Below are 16,187 nucleotides of genomic sequence, written 5' to 3' on the forward strand. Positions count from 1 at the left end.
ATAATATTTAATTTGTCAGTTATACCTCAACAAAGATGGAAAAAACAAATCACTTAAGAGCAAAATCACTTAAATGCAAAATTCTCACTTTTAATTTGGTATTGATATTTAAAAGTAAAATACTGCTTTAATATAAAACAATCTTTTTTTTTAGAGCCAGTGAATACAGACTGTATAACTCTATCCATACATCTAATTATCCTCGCTCATTAATATTTAATATTTCAGAACAGTTTTTCCCAATTCTTTCAAAACCAAGGACTTTTTATATTATTTTCCACCTTCTTGGGATCCATATTTTTGAAAGATTCTACCAAGTGGGATTTATTTGGCAACACTGTTTTTCAATCATGTTATCTCTCTCTCACCCACTTCTCCCTGCCAACTGAAACTTCTTGTCGGCATAAGATAAACGGGGGCTAGTATGTTGAGTTGGTACAACAATGGCCTGTACAAGTTAGGCTATTCGACCTAAGTGTAAGTAAATTTACAGAGTCCACGAGCTTTAGTAAATCTTTAAAACAACACATGAAGGTGCCTTTGTAGCTAAGAACCTCAGGGCTCTAGGGCCTCTACATGGGATTCGCCAAAGTAGACAATATAACCATAAGTGTTGTGGCTTGAACTGCTTCTTAGTAGACCCAATGAGATAAAAGCTAAAGTTATTTATGAGAACTGGGAAAAAAAAATTCATATTGAATAGGTAGATATGAAACACTAGGGTAATATATTTTAAACTTGTAAACTAAAGAAAATAAATATTTTTATGATACAAGGGCACTAACAAAATAATATATAAATCATATAACTAAAAAAAATTTTATTAGTTTTTTTGAGGAAAAATTTAAGAAATATGACATTTCAACTGTCTTTTAAAAGAAGAAAATACACACATAAAAAGCATATAATTTGTATTAATGCAGTTTTTAATGACACAGTAACATCAGAAGCTTTGTGCTAATTTACAAATTTTAAAAATCTATAAGTTTTAATTGCTTTCAAATGGTATAGCAAGACACAAAAATTACTTTAACATTATAGCTTTTGTGCCAAGTTACCTGAACATTCTCATTCCACTTCTCAGCAAAAAGCTTGTCTGGAAATTCTGCAGGTAGAGATAATTGTTCTTTAAATATTTTAAGATACTGTGGAAAACCAAATGAATTCATTAAGTGTATCTGCCGGTGAGAAAATCGTGACTTCACTCTTTTTTCTAAGAGTTCCAAAATATCCTTAAAAAAAAAAAAAAAAAAATTCCTATAAGATACATGCTAAGAGAAAAAAATAATGTTAGAGGTATAAGTATTTGAACTATCACCTATAATTGGCAATGCTTACCCTATAATATATAATACATAATTAAACATTAAAAAAATTTATGCAAGCCTCTAAAAACTCAAAATTATTTCTTTAATCTCCTTATGGTTACAAGGCAGCAGAAGTAAGATAGTGTGGCTTGGAAATAAATCAAGCCTCTAAAAAATGTTGTTAAGTACACTATTTTAAACAATCCCCCTCTAAGCATTTGTAGGCTTGGTGATATCGTGTCTTTTATCTACCATGTTATTCTCTGCTTATCTTTAACGTTCAAAGACCTATAATAATTGCTTAAAAAATTATAACTATTATTGGATAGGTAAATGCCACAGTAACATTAAGAGTTTCAAAAAGGAATTCTGAATATTCTATGAAGAATTCAGATATAAAATTAAAATAATAAAATGTGGTAACACTTACTATATTCATGAAAATTTAAACATCTTGTTTTATGTAACAGACTCAAGAAGCAGCATGTGTAATGGACAAAAGTTTAGTTCACTAAACTACCTACAAATTTAAGCTGAAGCCATACTAGACTAAAGGAACAAACAGTAGAAGAGGAACCTGGCAGGAACACAGAATGACATTAATAAGTTATTCCGCCTTTTGGCTTTTTTAATAGTAGTATTTTAAGAAACTACTTGTATTTGTGCTATTTTTCCTTAAGAAATTAAAAATCAAGTTTACTGTCAATTTTCTAAATAAAAAAGATTTTTAAAAAGCTGTAGTGAGGCCCAGAAATACAAATTTTTAAATATCTACGTAGATATTTTTATATGATAGCTAGGTTAAAAAACTGATTATATAAAGAAAAGAATTCAAGTGATTGAAATAGGATCGTGGTTAGTTTGGGAAGTAAAACAGGATATATTAATAGTTTGAGGCTGGAAGGGAGAAGTTGAGCAAAAAACCTGGAAAGCTTTTATTACCTAAAAAAATATAAAGTGCCAGTATAAGGGAATTAAAAGAGAGAAAGTTATGTCCAGAGATAGGAACATTATACATTTCTTTTCTATTAAGGATCAGTTCTAGATCACCCGATAATAGGTAAGTGGCTTAAAGGCAGTGCAAACATTCTATGCAAGCAATAATTAAGAGCTTAAATTTGGGAATGGAAAGGAGATGGAAGTAAAGATAATTTAGTGGTGGACAGTAATGACTAATGACAGAAGTTGACTGTGTGGGATAAAGAAAATAGTTAAAAAAGAAATCACTTCCGCAGGGAAGAGGTTGTTTGATGGCAAAGTCACTACTCCATCTGTCCTTCTGCTCTTTCCTATAAACACAAATACATATAGACAAGAAAAACTGCGTACCTGAAGAATTATACATATAAGGAATAAAAAAGAGCCTCTGATAACACTGCTAATGAGTTACTGACCCTTTGTTTGGTTCTTCACTGGGTCAATAACATTTGGCACTTACACTTCTACCCAAGAGAAGATTTTTTAGCAAGAAAGGTGGCTACTTAAACCATGATAAACTGCTGCTTTTAGCAAGGAAGAATATAGATATGTGGTTAACCAGCTAGATGTTCTGTAAGGGAGGCTTATTATGAAGGCATACGCCATAAACTCTGGGGCACTGGGTAAAAGACAGAGTAAGCCATTCCATAAAAAAACAGCACTAGAAAGACAGTTGAAAGATGATTTTGTAAAGAGTTTCATTTCTCTAAAAAAGAGAAAGAGCTGTAGGAAAGGAGAATAAGTAAATGGGCCTTATTTCCAGAGATATGTACATACAAAGTTGAAATAGTATCATTTTGAGTTGATTCCAAGCATTTTCAAAATATGGAAAAAATCTTAAATGCAAAAGTAGAAACTATTAGTGATTTTTATAAAATGGTAGTAAGATTACTTAACTTTCTCCTTACTTGCTAATGTAGAAATTATATTTATTAGCATAATCTGACTTCGCATTTTTTATTCAGTGATTCCAATAAAGGGACGGGAAGTATTAGTTTTGTAAGCATATGTGATAACTGTTTTCTTATTTTCCTTAATCTGAGTTGCAAAATGGGAAAAATGTAACAGGCATTAGGAAACACATTTGAAAAAAACACCTACTATAATGACCTATATAAGTAACTTTGTCAGAATTAAGCTTTAATTTTATAAATATTATAATTAATTTTTTAATAGAAAGAAAAGACTTACCAATCTACATGTAAGACCAATAACTGATATTGGAGTCTGTGCAGACTGAGAAATGTCAAAAAGATTATAGAGGAGTGTTTGGTTTTTATGATGAGCAAAAAGATCAAATTCATCTAATATGAAGATCACTGGGCAACTACTAGTTCGGTCACCTAAGATAAAATAAGTTTTTATGTTAACAAGCAATTATATCAACCTTTCTTAAATTTCTAAACTATTTATTACATTTCAGTTCTTAAAACTTAAACATATATTGGTAACCTACTTTGGGTAGGATATTTACCAATGCGTGTACATTTATTCAATTCAAAAAACATTATTCACTGGGCAAGATAGTCTTAAGTATTTAAATCTAATTACTAGATGCTAGTAGTTTACTGATGAAAAATTAAGAAAATCATTTAAATAAGTGCAAACTATTGTTTTTTAAGTTATGTACACATAGTTTTTCTATCATCAGAAAATTGACAAAGATCTTTTAGCTATATAACCAAAACACTTTGGGATTAAATATAAAGAGAGTCATTAATTTATACCCAAAACTACTGCTTCAGAAGAGACTTACTTAGTAGAAATGCAAAGTATATCTTACCATAGAAATAATTTTTACGAACAATGATTAGACTATGAGGTTCAACCAAAACCACTTTAACTCCTTCTAATCACAATTTTAATATTTCAACAATAGGGAAAAGTTCAACATGACTGTGGATTCATTTTTTCATCACAACAGAAATTACCTCAGCAAAAGAGTCACTATTACCTTAAGGTTTAAGGCTTTATATTTATATAAACAAGTGAAAAGAAAAATCTGATAAGAGGACACTTACTCCAACAATCAAACATATACACCAACCTAAATGGCATAAAAACCACAGGGACTACTCAAAAGTCTAGAAACAGACCTACGTAATTAGATATTTAGGACTGCAAAATACAGCATTACATATCAATGGGGAAAAGTGGTTTATTCAAGGTTAGAGCTCCACTTTACACCATACCAAAATAGATTCTAGACAAATTATGAATACGAGTATGTGTATTAAATGAAAACATAAGTGAAAATCTTCAAAACCTAGAGTGAAAAACTTTGACCATGTAAAAAATTTAAAACTTCTGTTCAGCAAAAAATCCAAACCAAATTTAAGAAAAGAGAAAGAGAAATGCAAGAATTCCCATAAATAAGTAGAAAATAAATAAATATCAAAATAAGGCAAAATATCAACAGGAAAAATGTAAACCAGGAAATATCATTGCCCAATAAAAATAGGAAATGATGAACATCATTACCAAAATTATGCAAATTAAACTGATATCATTTTTTCTTATTAAATAAGCAAAAATAAAAATAATCGTTTTTGAAACTATGAAGAACTTTTATTCCTAATTCTTCATAATTTTCTTAAGGATAATTAAGAAAAAGGTACTCTTAAATATATTGACTGGAACCTCTAGGGTAGTTTGATAATATTTATTCTTTTAAATGTGGGACTTTTAAATCTAGAATTCTCTCGTTGAAATTTACCCCAGGAAATATCTGGATAATTATCTAAGCATTTCTTCCTAAACATACAAAATAAGAAATAAAAGTACATAACTGGTTGTTAATAAGATAAAATTTACACTTTTAATTACACTTTTAATTTATATTTACAATATAAAATATATGAGAACCATAAAAATGGTGATGCAGTTCAATACTTACTGATACGGCAAGATGCTTACGACATCCTGTTCGTAAGTGAAAAGATGCAGATTATACAATATGGAAAATGATTTTATTCTTATAAAAATTTATTTATCTATTTATTCAATGATATACTGCAGGTGAATAAAGATATGGAACCAAAGTTAGTTGGGATGATCACTATTACAGTGGTGGGATTACAGTGATCATTATTTTATTCTTTTTTATGTTTCTTTATAAGTTTTTTTGTAAACTTATAAAGTTTATAATCAGGGGAAAAATAAAGCTAAACAAATACTGTTGATACTGTTCAATACGTTACTGTTTACCTTTTTTTAAAGCTTCCAGAATAAATGAAAGGTTTTCAGCAAAGCTTCCCTGTGTAACAAAAAGAGATATCATGACTAGTAGTCCAGTGAAATAAAGAATAAAAGAGCTATTTGACTCTTAGACATTATATAGACACTCTGTATCTATTTTTTTCTAGTAGATTATAGTCACTGGCTAGATTCTCAGCTGACTGACTATCTCCATGTTTACAATCTAAAATTTAAACTAAATATAAAAGTAAAGATGGCATAGCACTAAAAGTGGCATTATTATGTCATGTTCAGCATTTTATATTTTCTAGATAATATCTACAAAACTGCTAACTTTATTCATAGGTAGTTTTTAAGAGTTGCCATATTATAAATATAGTCAGAGAACTAGAAATCCATTGTACTCTATATTTTCAAACACATCAGTCTCAAATTAATTTGTACCACTAAAAAAATGACCATGAATTTAAATGAGATCCAAAAGGAACAGATAAGAAATCTGTCTCAAATATTAGATATTATAATAGTGAGTCTCTATTCAAGAACATGTTATAGATTTTGTATACATCACATCAAATTTGACTATGTTTACTTGGAACACAGCCAAAACATTTTGGATACAACTTAAATATTCTAGATGGAAATTAACAGAGGAGCAGATGCATTATCCAGATGTTCCAGCTTGTGGATAAACGCCCCATTAAATTATTTTTTTCTTAATGTCATTAATTTTTACTTCAGATTTTTTAAGAAACAGCCAACTTCAAATTTGAGGAGATGTAAAGGAGAAAGGAAACCCACTTGTTTGTTTCCCAATCGAGAGAATTGATATAAAACAGCACAAATTTTTAAGAGCTTCCACATACTTTGTGATGATTGCATACTGTCAAGTCAATACTATTTCCAAGGTAGACAGGGCTAGAGATTTTTACCGTAACATAAAAAAACGCTCAGAGACAATCTACTAGGAAATCAGTGGTCAAAGTTATTCAAAGGCTGCTTGTCTTTTGGGTGTTTTATAAAAGATGATTGTATCTGACATTAAATATATACTTATATAAATACATATGTACATATTCTAAGTATGTACTTATATATATGTATATAAGAATATACAAGTTTGCCATAAGTATATATGTATTTATATAAATATATGTGTATAAGAATATACAAGTTTGCCATAAGTATATCAAAACAGAAAGCCTCTGGGTTAGGTGTCAGGTTCTTAATATCCAGCCTTTGTCATCTTGTGACTTTAGACAAGCTATTTATACTTTCTGAGCCTCAGATGCCTAATCCATGTAATATAGAAGTTCAACTAATAATCATTAAATGTGATGATTACAGTAACAATAGTAATGGCTATGATGATAACCAACTGTGCCTTTTATTCTTTCGTGTGAATCCAAAAGATAGATCTAGTTATGAAAGTTGGAAACACCAATCTACATCAATTGGAAACCCAAAGCCAAACTGAGGCTACATAATAGTAACTATCCTTGACCAAATAAGTAGGCAACTATCTTCAACATTAACTTCTAACAGAAGATGGAACACTAGATTTACAAAAGGGGCATTTTGAACTTACACTTCAAAGACATGTAGACAGTGAAAGAATAACACATGGTCGGCTCAACTTTTTATAGGTAATTATTAAAGAATGAAATTATTAAATGATAGGAGGTTTACACAACTGTGGCCGTGTGACTGCATTAGAGAGTACACAGTTTAGAGATTAGAGTGACAGTACTGCATAATCACCAGTGACCAGAAAATGAATTTGAAAGGTATATAACCAATTCATTGCATAAGCAGTATGAGGATTAGTCATTTCAACATGGAAAATTAAAGCAGCTGAAAATTAAGTTAATTATTCTTCCCTCGAGCCCTATGAATCAAGTGATAGGTAAAGAGTTTTTAAAAGTTCCAAAAAAAATCTGAAATCAGTTTAAGTTACTGATGTTCACTGTCCTAAATTTCAAGCTGTTAAAATAATGAGGTATGGGTAAGTTTTGAAAACATTTTAATAGCAAGAGATAACTGACATCTGTGTAGTATGTATATTACCATTGAGTATTTATTCTCAAAACATAAGTGATGTTTAATGCTTCCTTTCATCTGTAGAATAAGTGTGTGAAGTATAAGATAATGCCTATTTAACAGATGAAGAATCTGAAATTCGGAGGTATTCATTAATCATGGTAACCAGGTAATCTCTGCTTGTAGGGCAAGATCAAAACCCACCTCTGTAGTTTCAAATTCAGCACATTTTCCACTATTCCAATGCTACTGAAGTCTCAGAAGACTAGAAATAGACCATAAGAGTGTAGTATTTTTAAGAACAGATTAACCTATCTCCAAGGACAGCGAATAAAAATATTTATATTACAAATAAAAAAACAAACTCAGATAATATCTACACAAACCTAGATTTTTAAGTTATTTTATAGCTAGTATAACTTATTTCAAAAGAAAATCTAAACATAAAAATCTGATGAATAAATGCATCCTAATAATTATATATTTTTATAACAAGAATCTTGCATATTTCAATTTCTGAACCCTCCCTAGCTTTCCAAAATATAAAGCTATGCTATACTAACTTTACTTTGAAGTTTATTTAATAAAAGAATGAAAATAATACTTACAAAAACTTTATCTCCAACTACATTTTCTAGATTTAACTGCCTTGTGATTTCCTTCAGGGCAATTTTATCACTGATCTGCAGCAGTCCTGAAATAAAGCCCATTTAAAAGTATTTAATTAAAATGAAATATATATTTGACACAGTACAGATTATTTTCCAGTCAAAATTTTCTAATGCTTTTTAAATTTAGGTAGAGAGAGAAAAGTCAAAGTCTGTTTCTTTGTATTGTTTCCTTTTTAAAACTCAGCAATGAAGACATTGGTAGATTCAAAGAAGAGTCTTCCTTAGGGTTAGTATCATTTTAAACAGAGAAGACAAAAACCAAAAGTCCTTCCTTCCTTCCTTCATTTATTTATTTATTTTAGTTTCTAAAACTATTGTGTATGGTGTGCTAAAGTAAAAACTGTTAAACACTGGATCTAGTTTTTTTTTTTTAAATTATTAATCCAGCTCTAAAATATACAAGTAAATTTAGTTTAATAAGGTAAAAAGCTCACATGGCTTATAGAATTTCCAATGGCACAGTGCCATACTTACCATTTAGGTGAACTTGTAATACATTTTCACTCACTTCTTCTATTTCCATCAGTTCTTTCAAAGCATGGTTTATTAACTAAACAACGTTAAAAAGTTTATAAAATATTTAATAATAAAGATAACAAACTCATATTTTTTGAACTATGAATAATGAGAACAGAATATAAACACGTATATACAGATCGTCATTTTATTTTTTAATATATTTTTTAGATTTCATTTTAATATTTCGCCATATTTGGGGGGGCAATTTAAATTAACAAATAAATTTGCAGATTCTTTACAAATAAAAGGTTTAACTAGAGCATCTAGGGTCTTGCTCTTAAGATGCAGGGCCAGGACTGACACCACATCTCTCAATCATCTACCCAATCTTCTAATAAATGTTTAGAAACAACTTCAAGTTTTCAAAGAACTATTTCTCCATAAAACTATGGCCACTAAAGAACTTCATGTCTCATTCATTATATGTCTCTAACATTTACTCTATTAAATATCATTAAAATCCATTAAAAGCTACTGAAAATGTATATCAAAAAAATGGCTACAAAAAGCCCACTTCCAATATATTAATTTCAATGAAGTACATGAAATGAAAATAAAAAAATACCAAGAGGTTAAGTCAAAAAAGAGATGTTCTTTTTGTTAGTTGCTAGGTATACAGAGAAAGTCCTTATTACAGAAACTTAGCACTTGCAATGAAAACAATTACAATTACTAATATAGTTATAGGATTACTTTAAAAAACAGACTTAAAGTATTATATCACCTTAAACTGTTCAATTATAAAGCTTCACCTTTTTTATAATTATAGGTTCCTATGCCACATACTTACATTCTTAATATTTTTGATTTGTGACATCTTATCACTCATTGCAGTATCATATACCTTTTCATTATTAATACTGCATACACTTTTTAAAATTTGAAAATGAATAGAATTAAGAAAAGACAAAAAAGGTCTTTTAGAGTAAAGAGTAATAATGAAAGACTATTTTTTCAAATATTAAAATAGATGGGTACTATCTCAAAATAAATGGTCCAGGAAAACAGGCTGTATATACCAAAAAAATACACACACACACACACACACACACACACAGAGTTAAGATGGCATCAAAATTTAGTGAGAACAAAATTATTCAACAAAGACACTAAGACAACTGGTAAACTATTTCAAAAAACAAAATATTATTTTTATTTGCAATATTTTACCTCTGGCACTGTAACGTCTTTGTGCACATACCTTCATTTTAAATTATTAGGTTTCACAACACTATATCAAACATACTAGCTATTCTTGGTTGGTTTGTATAGTTTTGATAGCATATGGAATTCTACCTCAGAAAATATAGAGCCTATGTCCTCTTTAAAAGTGACAATTTCAAAATATCAGCTATCAATTCTATGTAGAATAGCCCAACTGAGAAGTACCACCTATAAAGAAAACGGTCAGAAGATGAGGTGGTACTTCTCTACATTTGGATCAAGTCAGTCTTTATTACAAGAGTTTATTCCTAGGTGATACAAACTTGGACTCTCAAAATATGGCCTCGGACATATTTTCTTAGTAATCTGCTATGTTCCTGCCCCTACCTCCTGATATTTACATAATATTTATATATCCTTGACTCTGATTTTGTTTTAAATCATTTTATGTTTGATGAATTAAAAAAATTCTTAAATCTTTGTAGAATGAAATGAGGTTAATAAATAGTACCTTCATTTTACACATGCATAAGAGAGTTATAACAGGTTTATAGCACCTTTTCTACTGAATTTACTTTAAGCACCAAGTTACTATGATTTACCTGGATCAGCTTACAGGTTTTTTATGGAGTGTGTATGTGTTCTGAAATGATAATTTAAATGTATCAGCAAGTATATCTTCAAATAATTTCAGTTCCAATCTGAATATTACTAAAATTTACTGTGTAATTAGTTAGGTAACCAATCATATAATTTGTCAGTTTTTCCATGGATACAATGTCATCTTTTCAAATATTTTAAACTATATTATATACTAAAACAAATTAGTTTGTTATTAATATTATACCAACCAACATAACCAATTTGGCTAGCTCATTTCCACATTCTCTGTAGTTAAAAATTAATTTTATAAACATACTAACAGAGTTTGCTTAGACCTGTCAGAAATCAGCGATTTTTAGCTTACTATTACTATTCCTGAATACTTTGATTTGATTTGAACATAAGATTCAGCAATACACAACTAGAAGAAACATCAATAAGAAGAAACATCTATCTAGCAAGTTTGTCAACAGTAATTTCTATGTAGAAGAGTATTTTCCAGGGCCCTGTCATTTGAAACCGTATCTATTTTTTCAAAATAAAATGTTTGAAATACAACAAACTACACTGTTATCTTTATCAATTAACTGTAGATTTTGAATTTTTGTATTTCAGAATAGTTGGGCCAAGGATAGTGTCTTAAATATACTGTAATCTTATTTTTAAATTAGAATTTACATAATTGTATTAATGAGAGTTCTTGTCTAAGAATAACCTATTTTATATCTTAGCCTACTCCCACACAAAACAAATTATAAAAGTGGCATAGTTAAACAATGCTCTTCAGCGCTCTGACCTCTCAATATTGGAGTGCAGCAGGAATAAATTAAATTAAACCAAAATGGAATACCAAGTAGGGGATTCTTGCATATTCCAGTGAAGTCACACTAGATAAATGACTTTAAAGAACCAGAACAAGGCTCTGGTTTAAGAAGTAACAATTAGATAAATTGTTAGTATGCCAAGAATAATCTATCAGTTTTATTAACTGATAAATACTATACTATAATGGCTGTCTTGTTCTTTAAACTTGTATAAATAGGAAAAGTCAACAAAGAATTCATGAAAAGATGATGTACCATGAAAGAAAAGGAACAGCAAACTGATGAAAAAGATTAATTACTATTGAAAATGTCTATTTTTGACAATAAATGGTTTAGGCCATTTAAGCCATACCTAGACAAACACGAAACAATAACCTAAGAAGGTTTATGATAAGGAGCTACTAGACAAGAAGGATCATTAGAAAATTAAAATGCAATATCACATGAGAAGAAGCAAACAACAGAACTGACATTGAGGAAAAATACATTGGTAATATAGTGGAATGCTGAGGGAAAGGAAGAAAAAGATACAAAAAGAGAAACACGGAGAAATGACACAAAGAAATGAGAATAAAAGCTTCATAACTGGATACTCTAATCCTAAGAAAGGAAGAGAAGAAATGAAAGAGAATACGCGAAGATACAAAAAATATTCTTTAGTGAAGAACTAAATTTGTATTAGGTAAGTTTGTATACTATCAGTTAATTTTATGATCAATGCTTAGACATAGCCTGTGAATAACTAATGCAATGAGACAAGAAAAGGAAATAAAAAGTATAGAGATAGGGAAGGAAGAAATAAAACTGTCTTTGTTTGCAGATGACATGACTGTATATGCAGAAAATCCCCAAGAATTGACAAATTCCTGAAAATGATAATCAATTATAGCAAGGGTACAGGATACAAGGTAATATACAGAAATCATTTGCTTCCCTATATATCAGCAGCAAACACTTGAAATATGAATTTAAAAACATACTATTCAAATTGGCACCAAAAAATTTGAATACTTAGGTATAAATCTAACAAAATATAAGATTTATTTGACAAAAACTATAAAATGCTAATGAAAAAACTAAATAAATGCAGATAAATGGAGAGATATTCCAGCTCTCTATAGTCATGAATGTGAAGATTCAATACAGGTAAGAAACCAATTCATCCCAATGTGATCTATAGATTCAACATAAAATCCCACAACTGAACAGTAAAATTCCTAGTATTTTGTGGATATTGATAAATTGATTCTAAGGTTAACATGGAAATGCAAAGTACCCAGAATAGCCAAAACAATATTGAAGAAGCAAAAAGTCAGAAGACTGACACTACTGAACTTCAAGACTTACTATAAAGCTACAATTATCAAGACAGTGTGGTGCTGGTTAAAGAACAAACAGATCAAGGGAGCAGAACACACAGCCCAGAAATAAACTTATATAATACAGTCAACAGATCTTTGATAACGAAACAAAGGTAATTCAATGAAGAAAAGATAAGTGTTTTCAATAAATGGTGCTAGAACTGGATATTCATAAGCAAAATAATAATAATAATAATCTAGACACAGAGACCTTATAGCTCTCACAAAAATTAATTCAACATGAATCATAGATGCAAGATATAAAGAACTATAAAACTTCTTGAAAATAAACATAGAGGGCTTGGGTTTTGGTGATGAAATTGTAGATGCAACACCAAAAGCATGATCCATGAAAGAAAGAGATGAGTTGGACTTTTTTAAAATTAAAAACTCTGCTCTGACAAGAATATTGTTAACAGAATTAAAAGACACACAACACAGGAGAATATTTGCAAAACAAATATCTGATATATCCAAAATAAAGAACTTTTAAAAAATATCGATAAGAAGAGAAACAATTCAATTTAATAACGGTCATAGAGTCCTCGCCAAAGATATAAAGATGTAAAGTAAGCATAAAGATGCTCAATATCATATACCATAAGAGAACGGCAAATAAAAATAGCCATGAGCTATCACTACATTTCTATTAGAATGGTTAAAATTTGAAAAAAAAAAAAAGAACCCAGACAATACCAAATGCTGGTAAAGATACAAAGCAACAGAAATTCATTCACAGCCAGTAAGAAAGCAAAATGGTAGCACCACTTTGGAAGACAATTTGGCAGCTTCTCACAGCACTAAACGGTCTTACCACGGTCCGGCAATTAGTGCTAAGTATTTACTCAATTAGTTGAAGACTTCATGTCCACATAAAATCCTGCACATAAATGCTTATAGTAGTTTTATTCATAATTGCCAACAATTAGAAACAATCAACATGTATTTCACTAGGCAAATGGTTAAAGAGTGGGTACATTCATACAATAGAGTATTATTCAGCAATTAAAAGAAATGACTTGTCAAGTTATGAAATGACATAGAGGAACCTTAAGTGCACATTGTTAAGTGAAAGAAGCCTATCTGAAAAGGTTATATAATGTATGATTCCAAATGACACTCTAGAAAGGCAACTATGGAGACAATAAAAATAATCAGTGGTTGTTGGGGATGAGAAGATGAACAGGTAAAGCATGGGGGATTTTTAGAATGGTGAAACTATTTTGTATGACACTGTAATGGTGGATACATGACATATATTTGTTAAAACCCATAAAATTGTACAACACAAAGAGTGAACCTTAATGTAAACTATAGATTTTAGTTAATAATAATATATCAATATTGGTTTATTAATTGTGTCAAATGTACCACACTAAGATGTTAATAAGGGAATAAGGGAAACTGTGTATGTGTGTCAGGGGGGATGGGGGTGTTAATATGTAAACTCTACTATCTGCTTAATTTTTCTGGTAAAAAATATATTTTAGCCAATTTACTAGTGAAATTGAGTACAATTTTAGTTTGTATTTACTTAAACATTTTTATAAGTGTTTACTATCTCTTATTTCTTGTTTTTCAAACTTTCTCCATGCCTTTAGGGACAAACTTCCAAGATGAAGTTTAGAATAAATTCATTCATTCAGCTGCTCAGGTTTACTTTTGGGCTTGATACTTTAATGTACAAATCACTGAGATTCAACTTTCCTGTTGTAATACCATTTTGTTCAAGATGCACTGTAATGCACTTATTTCCTACACGTCATCATTGATACAAGAGTAACATTATGAAGTTTCTTGAAGAATTAAAGTATTATCTAAAAATGTTCTTCAAACATTCATATGATGAATGTTTTTAAGAAATAATAATAAAAATGGAGGGGGGATTATCCTTTGCATATGCACAAGAAACAGGCATTCCTTTTTTCTTTACTGAAGATCTAAATTCGTATTAAAAGGATTTACAGAGTATTGGTTTTTATGACCAACACTAGATACAGCCTGTGAAATTTTTATATTGCTAAAATAAAGAAATTCTGCAAGAATTCAGACAGGGAAAAATCACACACAAACTCAAAACAAGTTAGCCGTGGTGGTCATCAACAACGTTCACCAAATACTTCTGGTTAACCTCCCTTCTAGGCACCTACGAGTATACACTTCCTTGCTCTCCTGAAATTAGGTGTGACCAAGTGAATCGCTCTGGCTAGTGAACTGGGAGATGTGCTCTCCATCACCTGTGGGTAGAAACTTTTAAGAGTGTATCTATGATTCATCATGCCCCCTTCCCTCCACTGGAGTGCAGTGGAAGGACATGCTGAGATAACTCACACCATCACTGTTCTTGACTGCAAAGAGCAGTGCCCCCTTGCTGATCTACACTGGCATAAAGCAAAAGAAACAATAAAATTCTGTTGTGTCAAGATACTGAGATTTGAAATTGTTATGACTGCACAATCTAGACTATCCAGAATGATAGGTACAGCAGTTTATGAAGGCAAAAAATAAAAGTCTGCCGTTGGAGTTTTCCCATAAAACAAAAACTGAATAAAAGCTATATAAATTCCAAAGGGGAAAAAACTGTGACCCAAGAGTTCAATGCCAGCCATGTTGTAAGTTAAATACAAAATAATTTTTGTTGTATTTAAAATATTTATTTTTAAAAATTACCCAGTGTTACTTAACTTCCTTTCTCTTTTATATTTCAGTGGTCTGGATGGCTTGAGCGATTTGTTCTGTTAACCAGGTTCTTTTTAACTGCTGCATAACAGTCTATTATATGGATGAATGTAATATGATATATTAACCAATACCCTACTGATGGGCATTTATGCCATTTCTCATTTTTCATTTAACAAACAGTACTGCAAAGAGTAACTCTGTATATATATCATTTCATAAGTGTAGATTCCTAGAAATGCTGTTGCTGAGTTAAAGAGTATATGCGTTTTTTATGTGGTTAGATTTTGTCTAATTCTAGTTGTGTCAAATATACTACCAGCAGGAACATGCATGTCTGCTTTCTCATAAGTTCACAAATTCAGTGTTATCAATCTTGTGGGACTTCTGTCGACCTGACAGAGAAAATTGCTGTAGTTCTTATTTAATTTACTTAATTATGAGTAAAATTGAACATGTTTATAAGTTTAAGAACAATTCATAATTAATTTTCAGTGACCTGTGCGATCCTTTGTTCAGTTTTTCTATCGTCAATAGGACTATTGTTAAAAATTTAAAATATTCTAATAGGTCAAAAGCATGTTAGTCACACAGTTCTCTTGTAAAAACTACCCAAAATAGAACTAAAGTCAAACACAAAGAAAATCTATTTATAATAAAGAACTAAAAAGAAAGAAATGATAATTGTGTGGAAGGACTGACATGAGGACAGAACCAAATTAAACATCAAATCTAAAACTAAAAAAAAATCACTGTAAATATGCTCATAATATAATGTGAAAAATTCTTAAAAAGTTAAAGAGATTATCTAAATCTATATTGGCAATTTACGTTATTTCAAAC

At 30.0% G+C, this 16,187-nt stretch overlaps 1 protein-coding gene across 1 annotated transcript in view; it reads right to left on the bottom strand.

The window, feature by feature from the left end:
- ORC4 (origin recognition complex subunit 4) overlaps positions 1-16,187 on the bottom strand; it is a 77,129-nt gene that overhangs the window by 13,747 nt on the left and 47,195 nt on the right. Inside the window, 5 exon segments of the mRNA XM_039855725.1 lie at positions 1,059-1,232; positions 3,477-3,628; positions 5,493-5,541; positions 8,132-8,217; positions 8,669-8,744. Coding sequence (XP_039711659.1) covers positions 1,059-1,232; positions 3,477-3,628; positions 5,493-5,541; positions 8,132-8,217; positions 8,669-8,744 — 537 coding nt within the window.

This window comes from Pteropus medius, unplaced genomic scaffold (assembly GCF_902729225.1).
Source record: "Pteropus medius unplaced genomic scaffold, Ma_sr-lr_union100, whole genome shotgun sequence".
Lineage (NCBI taxonomy): Eukaryota > Metazoa > Chordata > Mammalia > Chiroptera > Pteropodidae > Pteropus > Pteropus medius.